This window comes from Balaenoptera acutorostrata, chromosome 12 (genome assembly GCF_949987535.1).
Source record: "Balaenoptera acutorostrata chromosome 12, mBalAcu1.1, whole genome shotgun sequence".
NCBI classification, from domain to species: Eukaryota; Metazoa; Chordata; class Mammalia; order Artiodactyla; family Balaenopteridae; genus Balaenoptera; species Balaenoptera acutorostrata.
In genome coordinates, this window is record NC_080075.1 from 64,188,725 (window position 1) to 64,210,853 (window position 22,129).

A 22,129-nucleotide genomic window follows, 5' to 3' on the forward strand; every position below is an offset into this window, starting at 1 on the left:
CATTTAAATTACTAGAAACTTTATCTTAGGCTCATTGTAATTAAATAAGTATTTTGTATTTTAGTAATATTAAAATTCATATTTTGATTCGATACCTCAAATTTTACAAGTGCTGATAACATTCAGAATTTTCAAACATGTCTGACTAATGAAATTTGGTATTCTATTGAAGACTAACTAGATAAAGCTTAAGTTTGATTTGTGGTTTAGACCATAAAGCAGGAGAGGCTATGTTTGTTACGTAGTTAAAAGAGTGCTGCATTTAGAGATTGTGTTCTGGTTTAGCTACTCAATAGGTTTCTGTCTTGTGTAGTCCCTTTAGCCTTTTTTAAACCTCAGATTCTACATGTATGAAGTGAAATAACAAATATTTTGCTTATCTCTCAGAGTTCATGTACTGTACTATGCAGCTTATAGCCTCTCATGATGTATTTGAAAAGTCATATTATTCAGCACTAAGCTTATTATAAGATATCACTGCTTTAAAAGGGCAACAAGTACAAGTGTTTAAATGGGCATGAATTAAATCACATTTTGTAAACTTCAGGGAAAAGGGATGTAGGCATTGGTTATACAAATAAAGGTTTGTACCATTTATATAATCGTTAGTATATGCCCTTTTTAGAGACCATCAGCTACCAACATCTGAGTTTTTTAAAAAAGGAGTGGGGTGGTCATGGTTTCCCTCAGTGGTTGGAAGGTTGGTTAACAGCTGTAATATTGCTGTACAGTATGCGTTTCTTCATATATGTGCTCACTAATGCCTCTGCTGTAGTTAACATTTTCCCTAGGTACCATGACTTATATTTTTGGTCTCAAGTAAGTAATTTAAGTTCCAGGACAGTAAGTGTAACTAGAAGAGAGATATTAACATTTAGTATGATGAACATTCATACTGATTCAGTTCAACATTCAGTTACTGATTATTCTTACCTCATTTTGTCTTCAGGTATGTATTGGATATACTCTTTATGACATAATTATCGCCTCTGGCATTTTTATATAAATGTATCAAAGTTTCATGTTCATGAGGCCTTTTCCTTCCTTAAAGTTATAATGATAAATTTCAGTCAGTTAAATAACAGTTGATTTAATAATACAGTGTCCTTTATGTATAAAAACAACTTTTAAGTATTTGCCTTTGGATAGAGACACTCCCAGGGATTGTTGGTTTTAGGGCTGATTCAACTATAACTATGTTATGTATCATGTTGTGAAATCCTGTTTAGGAAGGTGATTACTGTCAGTCTAACATGTATTAACTCTAGGCATAGTATATGCATGGGAAAGTTGGCTGAAGAAAATAATGTGTGAAGATATATGTATATTTACAAAGATTGCAGTCCTTTTTTTTTTTTTTTTTTTTTTTTTTTAAATAACCATAGGGCCTGGCTGAAAACAAAAGTACTTTAGGACCTGAGGAAGTTCGTAAATCTGCTCTGACACTAGTTATGGGGGCCCTTGACAACCCAAACCCCATCTTAAGATGTGCAGCAGGGGAGGCTCTTGGAAGAATGGCTCAGGTGGTTGGAGAAGCAACTTTCATTGCTAGAATGGCCCAATATAGCTTTGACAAGTAAGTGGGTCTCTCTATCAACAAGTACTTTTCTCTCATAGGCAAAGATGTCTTTTAAGTTATCAGTGATTATTAACTGGACTGTATATTTTCCACATGGTGTGTGGTGCAGGTTTCTGTTTCAGCTCTTGAATGTTACATAACGGAATCAAGAGGATTGTTAATGAGGGTGTCTCTCAGTTATGTGTAGTTTGCTCTGAAGTCCTTTTCTCTTATCTCTGCCCTCCCACACACCCCACCATTATTCTTTCTGTTAATTTTCACTTTTTGGGATAATCCATTCTTTGTCTAACTACTACCAAGTTTATCATTTCTTAAATTATCCCTGAAACAGGGGATACATTTAGCATTCGCTTTTAAGAATTTCTTGGCAATATTAATTTAAAAGAGTGATCTCAGAGATCCAAATAAGTATGATTAAGATGATAAATGCAGTTATTAGTGACTGTTGATTGTTAATCAAGTACTTGAAGTAGAGCAGTTGAAAATCAAGAGTGGTCAAGAATTAACACTTGAGTTATGTAAATTAATCATTCTTAAGTATTGTATATTTTGAGGATTAATTGTACCAAACTATATCATAATTATTAACAGGAGAGAGGTTGGGAGAAGCAGTGGTTGTGAAGTAGTGGTTCGGAAGAAGTATTTTCTGAACTCTTGTGTATCTGAGGACGGCTGTCCTTGTCTTCACACACAGTGGCAGTTTGGCTGGTTTAGGATGATGCCCCAGTGTATTGTTTGACTCACTAAGGATAATATGAGCAGGCAGAATGTAGCTAAACTATTCCCAGACTCTTAATCTTCTGCAGGATGACTTTGCTTATTTTCTAGCAATAGATTAACTTTGCCTTTTCCAAGTGTCTCTCATTAATCCTGAAATCAACTTTTGTTAAAGATTTTTTAAAAGTTAGAACCAGTCTTAGCTACCTGTTCCATGGTTTGTGCTCTGTTAATAATAGGTAAAATAAGAGTGTATTTCTTTGGAAAACTCTTGACTGGTTAATTTTTCTTTAGTTACAAGTGGTTTTAATTTATAAGTGCTTCAATACCTATAGGAGTATTTATTTTATACTTATTCTGGTAAAACACAAGGACATTTCATTCATATTCATACCTGTCTGGTTAATGGTTTGCAAGTGTTCTCAGTGCTTAGTTTCATTAGCTTTTCTAAATAATTTATTATGATCTGAAATTAATTATTACATAGATTTTGTTACCTGTTTTTTCACATTTTAAGTTATCTGAAATTGGGATTTGTCTTAAAATCTCTAAGAAATGTCATAATTATTTGGCAGCATTTTTTTCTTTTATACTGTTATATAAAATAATGGTACATTAAGAAAAATCTGTGGTATCTTAGATTTGACAAAATCTGGTTCTATTTTGAAAAAGCTTCAATATCCTGCAACTTCATTATATCAGAGTGTTTTTTATCAACATTATCTCTTGCTGATATAATATCCAACTATGAAAAGCCAAGTCACCTATATATACAGATCTGTCAGCTGTTTTTGCACGTTAAAATCATATGCCATCTTAGCATTAAGACTGGAATCATTCCTATAAACCGTTCTCAGTTAATAGGGAGTAACTCAATTGCTTAAGACCCAGTTCAGATAAAAATAAAAACCATTACTGGTTAAATTAGTTTCCATTCAAATTGAAAATCACTCCCCTGGGAAAGTATATATATGGTATATTCTTATATCTTAGATTACTTACTTTATTGAATAGATGACTATCACTGAGAAAATTGGCTCAGCTTTTTTTTAGCTCACTGAAATGAACTCTGAAAAGTAACAATATGAAGGAAGCTTTCTAATCTGTATAAGGCTTTTTAGAATTCACAGGTTGCATTCATTCTTCTTTCATTCCTCAAAACAACTGCTATATAGGAGTAATGATAATGTTCATTTTACAGATGGAGAAACTGAGGCATAGAGAGAGAGAGATCACTTATCCAAGGATATAGTATATTAGAAATACTGCTAAGGATGGACTTAGTTCACTTCCTTCATTACTACATTTCTTAATGTCTCTTCCATCGTGACAGCACTTAAGAGTTTTTCTTTCTTTGCTGTAGGCAAACTGACCAGCCAGAGTCTTGGTGATGGTTTTTCATATCTTGGCTTTATTTCATTTTTATGAGTTTGTGACAGAAGTTTGATCATGGATGGCTTATTGAGAGTTATAATACAGTTTGAAAATGCAACCAAAGTTGCTTTCTAGCCTCCTTTGTTATTTTAGGAGTTTTGTTCTTAGTGGTATTTTAATGTTTTCTAGTAGTAACTGACTATGTTGGTGCCTGATTATGAGTCATAGTCTTTTTGTCTTATTTGTCTTTTATTTAAAACACCAATGGTAAAAATACATTTCAAATGGCTCTTGTCTTTTCAAGGAATAATTAATATTAAAAGCTGTGAAGTTGTAGGTCCTCTTTCATATTTCTCTAAAGGTAGGCTTTCTTCCGTGAAATGTATGACTTTAACCAGTTTAAAGTAAATCTCTAACTCTTGTTAGTGAGTAGAGAAAGAAGTAATAAAGATTGTAATCTTTTCTGATTTCCAGAATAAATCCCTTTTATTGTGTGATTCATAAGCTTGTTATTGCAGTAGGGAAATAGAAGAAACAATCCCTGAAGCATAACTCTTTTCCAGATTGAAATCAGCTCGAGACGTTGTATCCAGAACTGGCCATTCTTTGGCTCTGGGCTGTTTGCATCGTTATGTTGGTGGTATCGGCTCAGGACAACATCTGAAGACCAGCGTCAGCATTTTATTGGCTCTAGCACAGGATGGGACATCCTCTGAAGTCCAGGTATAATATGGATTTGTTTATTATGAAATTTTTTTTTTGGATGAATTTATTTATTTATTTATTTATTTATTTTGGTTGTGTTGGGTGTCATTGCTGCACGCGGGCTTTCTCTAGTTGTGGCGAGCAGGGACTACTCTTTGTTGAGGTGTGCGGGCTTCTCATTGTGGTGGCTTCTCTTGTGGCAGAGCATGGGCTCTGGGTGTGCAGGCTTCGGTAGTTGTGGTGCGCAGGCTTCAGTAGTTGTGGCTCACGGGCTTAGTTGCTCCGCGGCATGTGGGATCTTCCCGGACCAGGGCTCGAACCCATGTCCCCTGCGTTGGCAGGTGGATTCTTAACCACTGTACCACGAGGGAAGCCCTATTATGAAATTTTAAAATATTATTTTTAGGAAAATTATTTGTAAAAATAGTAATGATTCTGATGGGCTGTTAGGAAAAATGTCTTAGGGTCTTTCTCTGTCATTTTGCTTTATGAGTGTATAACAGGATTTTGTATCTGAACCTAATCCTAAAGTCTTTCTTATTCTGGGAGTTTAACGCATTCACAACATTCCTTGAAACATGGTTTCTTTTTATTATTTATTATCCTTTGTACATGTTTCCTCTTCTTTGTATTTCCTTATGTTTGTTGGATGATCAAATTTCTTTTAATAACAGTCTTCTCTCTCTTCTCTAATACCCTAACCCAGGTACAGTGTTGTTGGCTGAATCTTCAGGTGTACTCCTTGAATTTCTTTCTCTCTCCTTAGATATTTTATACAAAAATAGGTATAACTACAATAAGAGGCAAGAACTTCACGTGTGTGAAAATATCCTATACTCTTGATTTGCCATTTCCCAGTGATGCACCTAAAAATACTGAGTATATGAAACCAATAGCATTCAACTCGCCAGCTTCATATTGGGACTCAGAAGCTGGAAGAGACAAGTTTGATTGCCATTGCTGCCTGTCATTAGTTTGTTAATAAATGGGTTCCTTCACCATAAGAAAAGAATGCAAAATCCACCAGAGACTTCTTAGTCTACAGGCTTAGTTTGCCTTTGACTTCTTGGTAAAGGTTTCCAGCTGTGTAAAGCACAAAAGTCCCAAAAGGACTAAAATCAAAAGTGAACTAATGTTGCTCCTAAAGAGGTGCTATGCTGTTTTTTTTTTAATGCTGTTTCCACAGTAATCTGGAAGAAAAGAACACAACTGTGAAATTGTTTTACCTAAGAAGTTGTTGCTTTCTTCTTTTATGTCAACGAGTAGGTGCTAGTTTTCTTTCCTTTGTCTTCACCTTTTTCTCAACCCTCTCTTGCTTTTATTTCTTAAAACCACACTCCTGTAAGTGACTGCTTCACATGATTCTTTTTCTATGACATGACATCTTACTGTAATGTGGACCACTTATATTCCCTCAGAGCTTCTGTTTCAGCTCACATCTGCACAAGAATAGTATGGTAGCATTCTTCAGTTTTCTCTAAAGTCTCTTCTGTTATAAGAATCCTAACTCAAAAATTATACTTCCCAGTCAAATTATTGTATACATATATTTAGTTGTAATTACTAGAGATTTAGTCTTCAATAATGTTTTCTTTTTTGTATCCTCAACTCCTGTCTTGAGATCTTTGTTCTTATTTTATTTTTACTTGATAGGAAAACTTCCTTTAGCAATAACTATCTTAGAAAGGGTCGTTGACTGGTGTGCTTTCTGATTCCTTGCATATCTAAAAAAAAAAAGGCTTTATTCTGTCTTCAAATGTGAATGATATTTGGGTTGGGTATACTGTTCCTGGCACACAGTCCTTTTTTTCATTATTCTTAAATGTTTCAGTATTTTTTGTGTTGCATGTAAGAGGCTAATAGTAGCTTAATTTTTTAAGTTAAATTTCCATAGATATTAACATCTCAGTTTTTCATCAGCTATCTATAAAAACTTTCAAATATGTTCTTTAAGAAGTAAAAGATAACATATAAGCCAATAATCAAAACAACTGATGTGCAAATACCCTAAAGTTTCTCTGCAGTGTGGCTTTGAATATTCAGATATAAAACTTTAATGATGCATTCATTTTCTTCTTTTACACAGCGCATATATTTCACACGCCTAAAAGACATTGGTTTATGTAATAAATTTCTGAATTAATGATGCTTATGGACATCATAGCTATCTTTTTCCCCATCTTTTTATTGCTAAGAAACTTATCTGAAATAGGTCTGTATGTTTGTAACCTTATATTTTGGTTTCACAGTGTGTAAGAATTTTTCTCTCTATCCTTGCAGCTTAGAAATTTCATCAAGTTCTATATAAGTTTATCTTTTCTTTTTCTCTTTCTGGTACTTATTTATATATTGAGTCTCTTGTCTTTATCCTCATTATTTTAATTTTTTTGTATTTTCACTGTGGGTTACAGGATAATCTTCCATTTGAACTTCAAGGTAATGATTTTTGTATTTAACAATAATTCTTTTTTTTTCCAGTTTTCTACTGAACAATTTAATATAAATACTGGGTGTGTGTTTTTTTAAAACACTTCTGGAATCTCCTTTGTGCTTTAATTATTTACCTTAAAAATCCTTATGATAGTTTTATTAAAATACTTTCTTTTGTTTCTTCCATTAGTTTTTTTCTCCAGAATGTGTATTCTGGCTTTCCTCCCTCAAGCTGTTATATCCCTATTACTTTTGTCAATAGGTGTGGTTTCTACACATAACTGTCCAACTCAGGTTGCTAAATTCCCTAGGATTGGAGTAGATTGACAGGTAATAGAAATTAAGGTATGGATTTTTTTTCTACCATGTTGGTAAGTTGGGAAACTTCTCTGTTGAGACCTCTCTGTCCTCAGCCCAGTAGTGCAGCTCTCCTTTGGGGCTGCCAACAGCAAAAATAAAAGGTTCGTTCTTTAACAGGTGGATGTGGGCAGCTTAAAGGACTTTGCATTTTCTTAAGCCTGTGCTGATTACAGTACATTGCTCTAGGTTAGTTTTGCAAATACTATTAGCCACTAAGATTATTTGTGCTTAGTAAACAAAAATTTGGGCCTGAAATGGTTTGATGCACTTGAGGAACTGTTTTGTGAATGTCATTGCTCGAGAAATAGATCTGAGTACAGAACATTGTTTTATTTCAGACTAGTTTCTTAGTAAAACTCCAACAATACAGGCAATAAAGATATATTTGATGTCCATAGCAACCACTAAATCGAACACTTATTATATCAGTCATTGTTTTTTGGAAGTATGAAATACATGTACATTATAACAGAAAAATGAGTTCATCAACAATACTTTTTTTCTGACACTCAAAGCCACACTACAGAGAAACTGTAGACATAGCATTTGTACATCAGTGGCTTTGGTTATTAGCTACTGGTAGCTTATGTGCTACCTTTTATTTCTTAAGGAATATATTCCTGGATTATTGATTAAAAACTATGATGTTGGTGTTTATGAAAATTTAAGTTAAACATCAATTCAGTATACTCTATTACTTACAATAAAATAAAATCATATTTTATTCCAGACTTGGTCCCTTCATTCACTTGCTCTGATAGTGGATTCTAGTGGCCCAATGTATCGTGGATATGTGGAGCCAACATTATCTCTAGTTCTTACCTTGCTGTTGACAGTTCCACCCTCCCATACAGAAGTTCATCAGTGTTTGGGTAGATGTTTGGGTGCTATAATAACTACTGTTGGCCCTGAACTACAAGGTGAGTAAATTCATCTTAAACTAAAGGGACTAGACAGATAATTACTGTCTTTCAACTTCCTGAATGTCACCATAATGTTGCCTAAAGAAATCTTGTAATAATAATAATAATAATTACTACGTATTGAGTGCTTGCAATTTACTGAACACCTGGAACTCTGCTTTTTACATGTGCTATTTTATTTAATCCCTGCAACAAACCTGTGATGTGAAGGTGATTTTTGAAGTTATGAGTAGAGAAAATATCTAAGTGAAATGTTACTTGGAGCCCCTTGAAGTCAAAGATAAAAGTGGAGTTCCTTTGGCCTGGAGTGCCATACAGTTGTCTTCGTGGACTTTAGCTTCACTTTTTTTTTAACTCTAAGGAAGATAATATTATCTAGTTTTTCTCTGAGGAAGTAAGCTCAGAGAAGATAAGTAACTCAGCTAAGGAGTAGCAGATTTGTGATCCTAAGGCCCATATTCTTACCATGCACTTCCACTGAAATAATTCTACTAATGGTTAAATTAAACACTCAGGTAAGAAAATTACTGTGAATTTATGCAAAATATATAAGCCACTTTCAGAGCATTCCTTTTTTTCCCCTACCATTTATTAAATCTTTCAATGGATCAAGCTTTTTAAATTTATTTTTATTTATTTATTTTTGACTGTGTTGGGTCTTCATTTCTGTGCGAGGGCTTTCTCTAGTTGCGGCAAGCGGGGACCACTCTTCATCGCGGTGCGCGGGCCTCTCACTATTGTGGCCTCTCGTTGCGAAGCACAGGCTCCAGACGCGCAGGCTCAGTAGTTGTGGCTCACGGGCCTAGTCGCTCCACGGCATGTGGGATCTTCCCAGACCAGGGCTTGAACCCGTGTCCCCTGCATTAGCAGGCAGATTCTCAACCAAGGCGCCACCAGGGAAGCCCTGGATCAAGCTTTTTATTTATATTACCTCACTTAATTCTGACAGCAGTCCTGATAAAGGTATATCTCTCTGTTTTACAGATGAAATACTGAGGCTGAGAGAGGTCCAAGGTTTATATATATATATATATACACACACGTATAGCCAATGAGTAGTTGGAATCAGAGGTGAAGCTCAGATAAATTTCCTTTGCCTGTATTCTTAATCAGTATGCTATATGTTGCCTCCATTCGGACAGATATTTTAAAAAAAGACGGAAGTGAAAAAAGAAAAGATCTTAAGGATGAATGGTAGGAATTGAAAAAATGTGTTTTAGACATGTCTCTATCTTGGACTCAGTGTCCTCTTTGAGAAAAGTTGATAGTTCTTTCTTCCAGTGAGTATCACAAGGATGAAGAGAGAATAAATATGTGCCTTTGATTAAGTGTAGGTGTTTACCAAGTACTTTCTGATGAGGCAGTGTGTATTTCAGACTAGAATGTGACTCTTGTGTGAGTCTATGATTTGCTTGTTTGGTCTCTGTTGTATATAAAATTATTTTGCATTGGTAAAAATTTTAAAGCACTTATATTTGGCAATTAAGACATTTTAATCTAGACAGTATATAATACTGCAATTTATTTTTCCTACCTTTTTAAAAATTGCCGTTAATCTTTTTTTTTTTTTTTTTTTAAGAAGTAAAACTTTATTCAGAGATGAGCCATTAATCTTGTTCGGAAAATAGGATTTGTCGTTATTATATAATAGATGTGGTATTATTGTTTGAACAGAGAATCAAATACAACAATGATGGGTTTAAAAGAGAATATAGTTTATCAGGGGATAAATGTAAAGTTAGGTAAATCTAAGAAAGATGCATTATCATCATTCATAAGCAGTTGTGTTTTGAAATCATTTGTATGGATTTTGCAGAATTTTTGTTTTCAAAACAGTCTGAATAGTAATCAGAAATATTTATTTATCTTAAAAGTGACTCCTTTTTTTATTTTGATGAAGTATAGTTGACATGCAATATTATATTCGTTTCAGGTGTACAACTGACATTTATATGTATTATGAATTGATCACCACATTACGTCTAATAACCATCTGTCATTGTGTAAAGTTATTATATTATTCACTGTATTCCCTATGCTGTACATTACATCCTTTAAAAAGTGACTTCCTGGGGAATTCCCCGGTGGTCTAGAGGTTGTTAGGACTCCTAGTTCTCGCTGCTAGGGGCCCGGGTTGGATCCCTGGTCGGGGAACTAAGATCCCGCAAGCCGTGCAGCGTGGCCAAAAAAATAGAATAGAATAAAATCTTCCTTTTAAGGAAGGCTTTTTAAGGTTGGCTTTCAAGGAAAGGAATTTCTGGGATGACTTTCTTATAACAGGGGATAGGCAGGATAGGCAGATTAACTATGGCCCATGGGCCGAATCTGCTCAGATGCCTGGTTTTTTGGTCCTTTTTTTTTTAAGAGCCCATGAGGTAAGAATGGTTTTAACATTTTTAAATGGTTATATAGGCACTTACATAATAGAGTAGTGTGGATTTTGCCTCTTGGCTAGCACAGTAAAAAATATTTACTTCTGGCCCTTTAAAGAAAAGTTTGCTGACTCCTGTTCTGTAGGATTTTATTTGCTTGATAAAATGTATGCTGTCAAAATGTAAGGGGAAAAAAAGTAAGGGCATTTCTTATAGTGATTATTGGTTTAACAATTGCAGTACCAAACCTAACCATAGAGCAAACATACTAGTTAATGTTAATTCAACAGTTATTCTTTTTTTTTTAATTGAAGTACAGTTGATTTACAGTGTTGTATTAATTTCAGGTGTACTTTTTTGTTTAGAAAGAGGGGTTATTTAGAAGATAATTATTTTCTAGGGATATTTTTGGTGCTACTAATAAAGTCATTGTACTTTATGTTCTCTTTGACTTTGCTTCTAGGGAATGGAGCAACAATATCCACAATCCGTTCTTCTTGTTTGGTGGGTTGTGCAATAACCCAGGACCATTCAGACTCTCTCGTGCAGGCAGCTGCCATATCTTGCCTTCAGCAGCTTCACATGTTTGCACCACGACATGTCAATCTGTCTAGTCTCGTTCCTAGCCTTTGTGTAAGTATAAAGCTATTTCATTCATTGATTTAATTAGGGAGCCCCAAATTTGTTTCCTAAAAGATCAGACTAGGCCAAAACAAAAAACATGTTTCCTGGGCTGTGCATTCTAGAGTTTCAGCTTAGTAGTCATTTTATGACTATTCATTTTATTCACTGATTTTCTTTTTCGCCCTTTAAGAAATATTTTAATGAACTGTTTATTTCTTGGCTAAGAATGTATCATATTTTCAGTCTTTCCCACTCAGAATTTTTTTTCCTAAAGTTAGCTTGTTAACTTCTGAGGATCTGTTACTATCATCACAGTTGTTAATTGACTCACTGAACAAATATTTATTGAGAGGTTGCTATATGCCAGGAACTGTGCAGAGTACTAGGGATACATTTGTGGATGAGACAAGATGACGCCTCTGTCATAATGGAGTTTATAGTTTAAAGGGAATATGGTCAACAATGATTATTTACAAATAAGTGCTAGAAGAGGCTACAGGAGAGCATATAACAGGGGAGCCTATCATAACCCAGGCATTCAGAAAAGATTTCCCTGAAAAAATGATATGTAAGGTGTGAACTGTAGGTAGGATAAATAGGAGTTAGTTTGGGGAAAAGCGTGACGTTAGAGTAACAGCACTTATTTTTAGGCAGAGGGAAAAATATGTGAAAGGCCCTGAGATGAGAAGGAGGGGATGCATTTAAGGAACCTTTTAGTCAGTGTGGTTAAGGCTAAGAGAGAAGGGGGGGAGGTGGGTCATAGGGTCACAAGATGAAGCTGGACAGTTAGCCAGGTGACACATCTTGCAGACTTTCTAGATATGTTAAAACTTTGGACTTTATTCTGCAAGCGATTGGGAACCACTAGAAGGAATTCCACAGGGGAGTAACATGATCAGATTTGCACTTTTTACATTTCATTCTTGCTGCAGAGTGGCGAATGGACTCTACAGGGTAGGAATTATGGTGGTCTAGGGATGGAGAGGAAAATGACTTTTCCAAGTTAGTAGCAATGGGAATGGGGAAAAATAGATGAATTTGAGTGATATTTAGGAAAAAGGATTGATAGAATTTGTTGATTAATTAGGGGATAGAGGAAGGATGTGACCCAGGTTTCTGACTTGAGCAAAGTAATATAACTTCCTGAGATTGGCAACACTGGAATAGGAGAAGGTCTGAAAGAGTGGATATCATTAATTCAGTTTTAGACATTTGAATAGTTACGTGGACCTGGAGCTCGGAAAAGAGAAGTCTGGTTGGAGAGGTTAACTTGGGAGGCATGAGCATTTAGATGGTAAAGACATAGGAGTAGATGAGATCGCCAGGGAGAGAGTGCTGAATGAGGAACCCAGCATATAAAATTTAGGAAAGGAAAAAGAGTCAGCAAAAAACATGAAAGAGCAGTCAGAGAGTTAAAAAGGAAAATAGAGGTTGTGGTGTTCACAGATGCCAGGTGGAGTAGCAGAGTGGTCAGCCATATCAAATATTGTCAAGAGATCAAATGAGATGACAGCTACAGTGTGTCCTTTGACTTTTGTCACATGGTGTCCTTAGCAAGAGCTCATCTGGTAGAGTGGTACAAACGGAAGCCCAAATATACCGGGTTAAATATGGAATATGAACAGGAACTTCTTTCCAGAAGTTTGACTGTAAAGGAGAGGACAGAAGATAGACAATAGGTCAAGTGGGTGATGGGGTCAAAAGAGATGCTTTTACTTCTACAGTAGTGAGAAGAGTGAGCGTGTTTATACGTTGACAAGATGGAGCCAGTAGGATGGGAGAGTTAAAGGTGTAGGACAGAGAGGGAATAGTTAATCCTCCAAGGTTTCCAGTGGCATAGTTTCCAGGACACAAGTAGGGGGGTAGACACAGGTGGGTTTTGGATTTGTTGACTGGAAGTTGAGGGAGTTATTACATAATGACTGGTACTTTCTTAATCAAGTAATAGGGAAGATTAAGTTCTGTGAATGAGGGAGCAAAGAGGAGGATCAGAGGTTTGAGGAGAATGGGATGTGGGAGATGGAAGTAACTGCAGAAATAAAAGATTCTGTAATGGTTCCGAGGGTTCAGTAGAGGTTAGTGACCCTCTTCACTGGTGGGAAGGAGATGGCATGGCAGATAAAGATGAGACAGAGGGCCACTCAAGTGGCTAACTTGTTTGCACATTGCCAAATGCCCTTCGAGCTGTATTCATTACCAAATCTTTGACACTCTCTAAAAATCAGTCCACACGTGGATTCATCCAAATTAGTGAAATCAGTGATGATTTTTATCAATTGCATGTTCGTCTCTACTCAGTCATTGCCACCAGAAATGGCCATATCATGTGATACCATGTGTAATACTTAACACAAATGAAATATTTTTTTCAGCAAATGTATTAAGAGGTGAGTTTCACCATAGTAATCTTTATTAAATGATCTAAAAGTATTAAAATGTATCTAATGATAGAACTGTTCAAAATGTGCTTTTGAAAGAACAACCACCACTCTGAATTAGTGTTATTTCCCTCCTGGCAAGTGGGTGCTTTTTATACCATGTGACCAGTCATTCTCCTGTGCAGATTTATTCCACACATGGCATTTACGTCATCTGGGAAAATTACAGGAGATGTCAGCGAGAGGAAGACTTGAGTTGAATGCCCATGTCGTCAGTGACAGAGCAGGGATATCCAGTTGACCATGATATAAGTATATGGCAGGCACAGAAGGGATAGGATAGCAAGGTGACATAAAGTTTAAATAACAGAGCTTTTTATAGGAAGGTAGAGGTCTTGATGTAGGAGCAAGCAGCGCACAAATTCCTAAGGTTTGTGGAATGTAAGAAAAAAAAGAAGCTTCTTAGGAAAACAATGAGGCATAATCTACAAAAAGTTGAAACTGTGCATACAGTATAACCCAGCAACTCCACTCTAAAGTAAATACCTGACAGAAATGCATGCACATGTGTGCCAAAAAACATGTACAGGAATGTTCATTGCTTGGTTATTCATACTAGCCAAAAACCAGAAACAACCTAAGTGTCCACCGATCAGCAGAGTGGATAAATAGTGATATAATTCTTCAATAAAATATTACACAACAATAAAAATGAATGAACTGTTACATGGAATCACATGGATGAATCTCACAGACATACTGCTAAAAAGAAACCAGACACAGAAGAGAACAGACTTCATGGTTCCATTTATATAAAATCCAAGAGCAAAGCTAAACCAGGCTATACTGATGGATGTCACAGTAGATTGTGGTTATATCTAAGCAGCTAGGAAGTCTGCACGAAGCCACATATATTTTTCAAGTTTAATATGGTTTATTCCTGACATTTTGTGGGTTTTACCAGGAAGTGTCAAGGGGAAGTTTTCAAACAAATACAACATTGTTGTTACCTGGTTTACAGTGGCTGCAAGACACCATTAATGATAATTTGCATCTCTAATATCAGAGATGTTAAAATGGGTGGGAGAGTACACCTCAGAATCGTTGAAATTGAGTTTTTGAAAACACTTTGTAAACCTTAAAATGTTTTATTTTTCACTTTGATTCTGCTAGTCAGCATTTGTTGAGTGTATTTTCTTAGCTATAATTCTATTTAGTTGTAATTAAATTTATGGTGTCTGCTTCATATATATTTAATCCTTTGATCTTACCACAGTTGTGTAAGATAGAGGTAAGGTGGACATTGTCCCCATTGTACAGATAAAAAGGCAGAAACTCCGAGATACTTGTTCTTCCCATCTCATATGATCATGCTTAACTTTTCTAATTGTAGGATATTTGCAAGTTCCAAAACGTCTTTATTTTCAGGAAGAGACGTGAAAAAAAAAATATTCTGTTGAAAAAAATCTGATCTGTCAGGTTTTCTCTCCTCAGTTATATTTTCTTTTTTTAATACTTGGCATAATTTCATGGGCTGTGAGTTTTACACAAAAATAAGTTACAAATGCTATATTAAGAGCATAAAAATATATTATCTAGCATTGTGAAGGAGTTATGTATTCCACATCACTTATTTATTATTTTATTTCCCCCCCCCATCATTTCTGGATGAGATTCTTTCTGAAATAATTACTTACTCCCTTGCTTAAAAAGCAGCATATGGAACATAATTTAATATTTTCTCAATGAGTCAGATTTATAGTAATAGTGATAACAGCTAGCATTTATTGAGCAATCACCATGTGTCATCCACTGTTCTAAGTAAAATACTTATTTTAACTTATTTTATTTTCACTATATTCCTGTGAAGAGTTACTATCCCCATTTCACATATGGGCAAACAAGGCACAGAGAGGTTAAGTAACTTGTCTAATCACACAGGAGTAAGTGCAGAGCCAAGATTCAAATCCAGTCTGGCACCTGGAGCCTGAGCTCTTAATTATTATGCAGTACTGCCTCTTATACTTTACTTCATGTATTAGAGTGTACTATATTGATTCTTTCACGAACTTGTGAGATTAAAAAAAATGCTGTACCGAAAGGATCCATTTTGCAGTTCTTTTCAGATATTTATGTTTGCTTGATTTTGGTTTTTTATTTTACTATACACCCCCCTTTGCTTTCAGTTCTTACTGTGTGTTCTGCCCCCTAACTGTTCATTCACTGCAGTTAATCTCTGTGCACTTAAAAAATTTCATTGACAGAATTTAGTACGACCATGTGTAAAATAAGATGTGCAAAAGATCTTTCTGGATTTTTATCTAAGTATATTATATGATCTTTAGTGCCCAAGTCTTGGGGCAGTTATTTTATAGGCTACTAAAATATTCTTTATATATTTTATTGGTATTACTATTTTTTGAAAAGGCCATTATTTGGCTATGTCTTAAACAACTGAGGTGGTTAAATGGAGAGCCTCTTCACAAGTAAGGTGTTCATATATATTCATTAGGCAAGTGAGATTACAGCTTTTTTAAAGAAAAGTCTAAAACTGTTATGGTTTACAGGTTCACTTATGTAGTTCCCATTTGTTACTTCGAAGAGCAGCTGTGGCATGTCTCCGGCAGCTTGCACAAAGAGAAGCAGCTGAAGTATGCGAATATGCCATGAGCCTAGCAAAAAATGCAGGGGACAAAGAGAGCAGTGGTGCTAGTAAGTTATATTATTGGTCAATATTCTTTTTGTTTAAGTATTTTAACATTTCAAATGAGTATTACTTATTAAATTACATTTTTGCATTGAAATATGGTCAATTTTCTTATTCTTTTAGGTAAAATAAAACTGTTATCACTTTTAAAATTCCCATGTAGTTTTCTTGGTAACTTTACATTTTTACCTTTTTTAAAATTTCATAGCTTAAAAAAATTTTTTGTAGCATTTAGTATCAGGACACTTCTGCCATCCCTTGAGAATGTTTTAGCTGTATAAGGGATGACTAACTCTAAGGATATTGCCTTGTATCATTAATAGGCTTCTGAAAAGAGAAATTATCTATTTTAGGGTTACCTGAAAGCTTCCAGTCTTTGACAGTAGTTAACATTTTATGATGTAACTTTTCCTTGAAGAAGGTAAGACCAAAGTAACCAGTAAAACTGTGAAATGTCAGTAGATAGATGTTTGGGTAACGAAAGGTGGATCTTCGCTTTCTTCAGTTCTTTTTGCTTTTGGGAGAGTTTTAAGTGTAGCTTGAATTTGTAGCTGGTCTTCTGATTCTAGGGATAGGTGGCTTGGGAACTTTTTCAGAGCTTGACAGAGATTTCCCCTATTGTGAGAGAAAAGTTTTACTTACAAGAGCTTCCTAATGCATAGAAGTTGCTTGGATACTAAGAAGCAACATACCAAAATAACTTCAGTTTTAGCATAGTGTAATAAGAGCTCTATTAACAAGCATACTGTACTGTAGAATGTAAAAGAAGTTTATTATAAAAGTCTAACAGTAAACATTACTGCTTTTTGGAGAGAAAACATAGCACCAAAAGTAGTTACAGAATTCTCCTGAATAAGTGTAAAAGTTCAAAACTTCTAGATGTCAGTCACCATAATCAAAATTGAAAGAGACAAACTAAGAGAGGGAAAGATAGTTTCAAAATATGCTTATTGTATTAAAATGTGCGCATTTATATTTTAATATTTTTAAAGCTTTTACAAATTAGTGTGCCAGGGGGCCTAAGACCACCCCCAGGTTTGATGATTTGCTAGGACTCAGCATATAGTCACGCTTATGGCTGTGATTTATTACAGCAAAAGGATACAAGGCAAAATCAGCAAAGGGAGAGGATAAATGGAGTGAAGTCTAGAGCAAACCAGGCACAAGCTTCCAAGAGTCCACTCCCCATGCAGTTACACAGCAAGGAGTTGTGAAAACACGTGTGAAATGTTGTCTGCTAGCGAATCTTGCTAGACACTCAATGCCCAAGATTTTTATTGGGGACTGGTCAAACAGGCATGGTCTGCCTAGCATATACCAAAAGTTCAGACTCTCAGAAAGAAAGCAGATGTTCAACATAAACTATATTGTTGGTGCAGATTATTTAGGCACAGTAAGCCACTTTTATCAGGAAATGATGGGAACCCTCCTGAAACCCAGTTCCCGTAATATCAGGTCTTAATAGGGTAGTCTCGGACCTGCTATGGTAACTCTTTTATGCATCTGTAAAAATCATGAGAGCACACAAAAGAGGTGTTTTATCAAAGGAGAAATATCAACATATGAAATACCTTTAACCTCTAGTGATTATATAGTTGCAAGTTAATACAATCATAAGATAACATTTTTCTTCTATAAAACTGACCGATAATAAAATAATGATTTTAACCAGTGTTGGGGGAGATATGAATAAAAGATAAATTTCTTATACTGCTGATAGAAATGTAAAGTCATACAACTTTTCTGGAGGATTTTTTTGTCAGTATATCCTCAAAGTTTTCAAACTGTGCTTACCCTTTGACCTAGCAATTCCTTTTTGAGGAATTCATCCTCAATGGTTAATCAGTTAATGTACTCCTAACTCAATGGTTTGCTATGTAGCCATGAAAATTCACGTCGTGGAAAATATTCACTATATACTGCTAAGTGAAAAATAGGCCTCTGTGCCTAATCTGTCCATAATGTTCCCTCCTTGGAACCTTCCCGTTCCTACTGTCTTTGAATTCCCCGCACTGTGACTATTTTCTGCAAACCTCCCCTTATTCTGTCTTTGGAGTGACTCAATTTTAAAAAGCCACTTTTCAGCCCTCATCCCTCTTTATCACTCTCTTCAAGGTTCAGAGGGCTTTGGACTTTGGGGAGCCTAATAGTATTCATTCTTAAAGGCTGCCAGTTGTTCTACTCTTACTGTTTATAAGAATAAAAATATTTTCAGATAAAGCAAGAAATTTACTATTTCATAACAACTTTTGATTGGGCAGGATTTTCCCAATTTTTAAATAAACTTGTAGGATATAATCTATTTATAATTTGTGTTCTAGCTTTATAGATTTGTAAAATCTGAACTAGAAGACTAAATAAGTTTCAATTCGTTCATCCAACATATATAGCAATAATTTTTTCAGACTATTAAATCTATTTAAAAATATGTCTCTTTCCCACACTTTTTGTTGTTAAAATCAAATATATATTTAATGAACATTCCCTGGAGATTTGTTTAAAATACCGCAGAATAATCAGTCTTAAAGATCAGGGTTTTTACCTTTATTGTCAGATAAAATTCTAATTCTAAAGATAGGTAAATTGGAGACCATAGTTAAATTGTGTATATAGCTAGCTGGTTTTGTTGTTATTGTGAATTTACATGTAAATCATGGTCTTTAACATAATTGTTACCTGTAGTATACGATAAAATCCTATACAAGTTCATTTGTAAAAATTGTTTTTCAGATGTCAGTCCTTTTGCACCTGGAGTTAGTTCTCGAAGTGATGTCCATTGCCGGCACCAGGGTGTTAATATAACAGAAACTGGTCTTGAGGGACTTCTTTTTGGAATGCTAGACCGGGAGACAGATAGAAAATTATGTTCTGATATTCATGATACTTTGGGACATATGCTGTCATCACTGGCTGTAGAAAAACTTTCCCATTGGCTAATGCTTTGTAAAGATGTCCTAGCAGCTTCTAGTGGTATGTATTTAATATATAAAATATATTCTTAAGATAATTAAAATTATTTAACTTTGATATATATCTATAGATATATACCATATATAGATATATTTAGATACATATATTACATTACAGATACATAGAGCTTACATTTTAAAATACTAATAATTTTTAATCTATAAATCCCTGTAAAATGTTGAAGCTTAAATTATATTACAAACTAATGAACTTTGGTTATTTTTTGACAGATGACTAAGTTCAAACTAATTTTCATATATAAAAATCCCAGGCTACTCTGTCATTTGACATAAGATGTAAAAGTAGTGAAATATATAAAATATTTTTATGTTATTCTTTCCCTGGTTTTTTAATTTCTATTTTTATTTATTTTTTAAATTAAATATATTTATTTTAAGGAGAAACTTTATATGGCTACCATAAACAGAACAACCATCATAGCTTTCATAAAAGTAGTCATTGTGAAAGTACATACAATGAAGACAAAACAATATTATTGAATTTCAAGTTGAAAACTGATGGCTGCTATCTTTTTAAATTTTTTATTTATTGTAAATTTTTATATAATTTTTAAAGATTACTTTCCATTCACAGTTATTACAAAATTATTGGCTCTATTCCCCATGTTGTATAATACATCCTTGAGTCTGTCTTACACCAAATAGTTTGTACCTCCCACTCCCCCTCCTTGGCTTTTTATTGATTGTTTAAAAGAAAAACCTTGCCAATTCTACTGTTTTCTACTGGTTTTAAATTAGATATCTTCAAACAGTACTACTTCTAAAGCATCATTTTTGCTATATGTAACGTTGTTATGACATGCTTTTATTTTTGTTACAGATATGAGTACTGCAACCCCCTTAAGTAGTGGAAAAGATGAAGAATTTGAAAAGAAAGATGAGGTGGATGATGATACCATGTTTACCACACTAGGAGAAGAAGATAAAGCAAAGCCCTTTGTGGCACCTCGCTGGGCCACTCGAGTATTTGCTGCTGATTGCCTGTGTCGAATCATCAATTTGTGTGAGAATGCAGACCAGGCCCACTGTGATCTTGCTATGGCACGTTCTGCTAAACTGCGAAACCCTACAAGTAAATCAAAAATCAGTACTTCTTTTCCCCAGAATATTTTTATAGGTTTGAAGTATTTTACTGCTTTGTAACATGCTTTAGACTGTGCCTTTCATTTATTGTACGTTTTCTTGCCTTTTACCTTTGTTTTCTGTCCTCTCTACATACTGTCCAACTTCTGATCCCTATTGGGAAGATAAGTTGAGGAAAGCGGTCCAAAGTTATGTATCTATCTATCTTAAGGTATATTGATCTTAATCATTTGCCCTAAGCATAATGATGGCAGTAACTTATGTTTCCTTGGTACCTTATCCTACTTTTAGCAAAAGTTTAAGGTGAATAAATAAAGTGAGTTTTGCAATCCCCAGCCTTGGAGAATGTCAGAATTCATGAATGCCATGGCAGATTTCAAACTCTCAGATTTCAGAACTGCTATTAGGTATTTTTGAAAAGGTGAAAACTGTTTATTACTGAAACCTTTTGCTTTTTGATCATTTGTAAGCTTTTATACCGTGTATCCCCTGGATCAGATATTATAGGGAATTTACAAAGAGATCATCAGGCCAGTATCTTCACTTACAAATGAAGAAACCCAGAGAAGCTGAGAGAGGTGGTAGAGTAACAGACTGTCTTATCTTATGCTTTGTTGTCTCTTCATCATCGTGTCATTTTTTTTTTTAAGAAATTCGCGTTCTTTTATTTATTTATTTATGACTGTGTTGAGTCTTCGTTTCTGTGCGAGGGCTTTCTCTAGTTGCAGCAAGCGGGGGCCACTCCTCATCGCAGTGCGCGGGCCTCTCACCATCGCGGCCTCCCCTGCTGCAGAGCACAGGCTCCAGACGCGCAGGCTCAGCAACTGTGGCTCACGGGCCCAGTCACTCCGCGGCATGTGGGATCTTCCCAGACCAGGGTTCGAACCCGTGTCCCCTGCATTGGCAGGCAGATTCTCAACCACGGCGCCACCAGGGAAGCCCCATCGTGTCATTTTTTTAATATCTGAAGACACATCGTATATGTTATCTGTATTGAAGTCTATATGTTAAAAATGCCTTTCAGTTTACTTTGTTGTGTATAAGAAGCAGTAAAACTCACAAATGGACTAAAAAACAAAAAGTAAAACACTATTACACTATATATAAAATTGGAATCTGCATATAGGGTACTAGCAAAGCACAATATGTTGTGAACAGGGTGTCTTGAATCATGTCATTATTCATCAGATATTTACCGAATCTTGTTCTTTACTTCCCATTGGGGATCCAAAGAAGAAAAAAACATAGTCCTTGCTCTTGAAGAATTTCTAGTCTAGAAGACAAAGAGACAAAGTTATCACTCAAAAATAATCATATATCCCAATAGTGGAAAAATAGAGTACTTTGGGAACATAAAAAACTGCTACTCATTTCCTGAAGTGCTAGGGAAGACCTCACAGAAGGGATCATTTTGAAGCTGGGTTTTAGAGGCAGAGAGAGGGTTTTCCAGGTAGAAGAGGCTGGATGTATTTTTCTATTGTTGCTATAATAAATGACTGCAAACTTAGTGGCTTAAAATAACAGAAGTTTATTAACTTATAGTTCTGTGGGCCAGAAGATCCCAGAATGCAATAAACCTCTATCAATCCCCTAATTCTCTCCCCATTTTGGAGTTTCTGCCCAGTGCCCCTTCCCTCTCCCCCACGTTAGGAGTTCATCACCTTGGATTTGGGAAAAAGATAGAGGTCTTGATTTGAGAGAGGGTGTAGGTAGAGACTGTGTGGAGAAGCAATAGCAGTTTCATTCTGGGAACAATTGCCTTGCTTTTAAGCTTTGATAGGACTGATCTAGGGCAGCCTTTACTCTAAGGCTAAAAGGAAAAAGGCTTCCCTTTTCTACATCTTATACTTATAAAAATCTTTTCCACAGTAGAGGTTGGTAAACTAC

General features: G+C 35.2%; 1 protein-coding gene across 4 annotated transcripts in view; it reads left to right on the top strand.

Annotated features, from left to right (window-relative positions):
* Positions 1–22,129, top strand: part of HEATR5B (HEAT repeat containing 5B) — a 93,087-nt gene that overhangs the window by 33,215 nt on the left and 37,743 nt on the right. For all 4 annotated transcript variants that reach the window (XM_007167161.2, XM_007167162.3, XM_007167160.2 and 1 more), the window contains 7 exons: positions 1,386–1,576; positions 4,234–4,393; positions 7,896–8,085; positions 10,924–11,093; positions 16,030–16,174; positions 18,900–19,139; positions 19,980–20,231. In XM_007167161.2, coding sequence (XP_007167223.2) covers positions 1,386–1,576; positions 4,234–4,393; positions 7,896–8,085; positions 10,924–11,093; positions 16,030–16,174; positions 18,900–19,139; positions 19,980–20,231 — 1,348 coding nt within the window. The remainder of the gene's footprint in view (positions 1–1,385; positions 1,577–4,233; positions 4,394–7,895; positions 8,086–10,923; positions 11,094–16,029; positions 16,175–18,899; positions 19,140–19,979; positions 20,232–22,129) is intronic.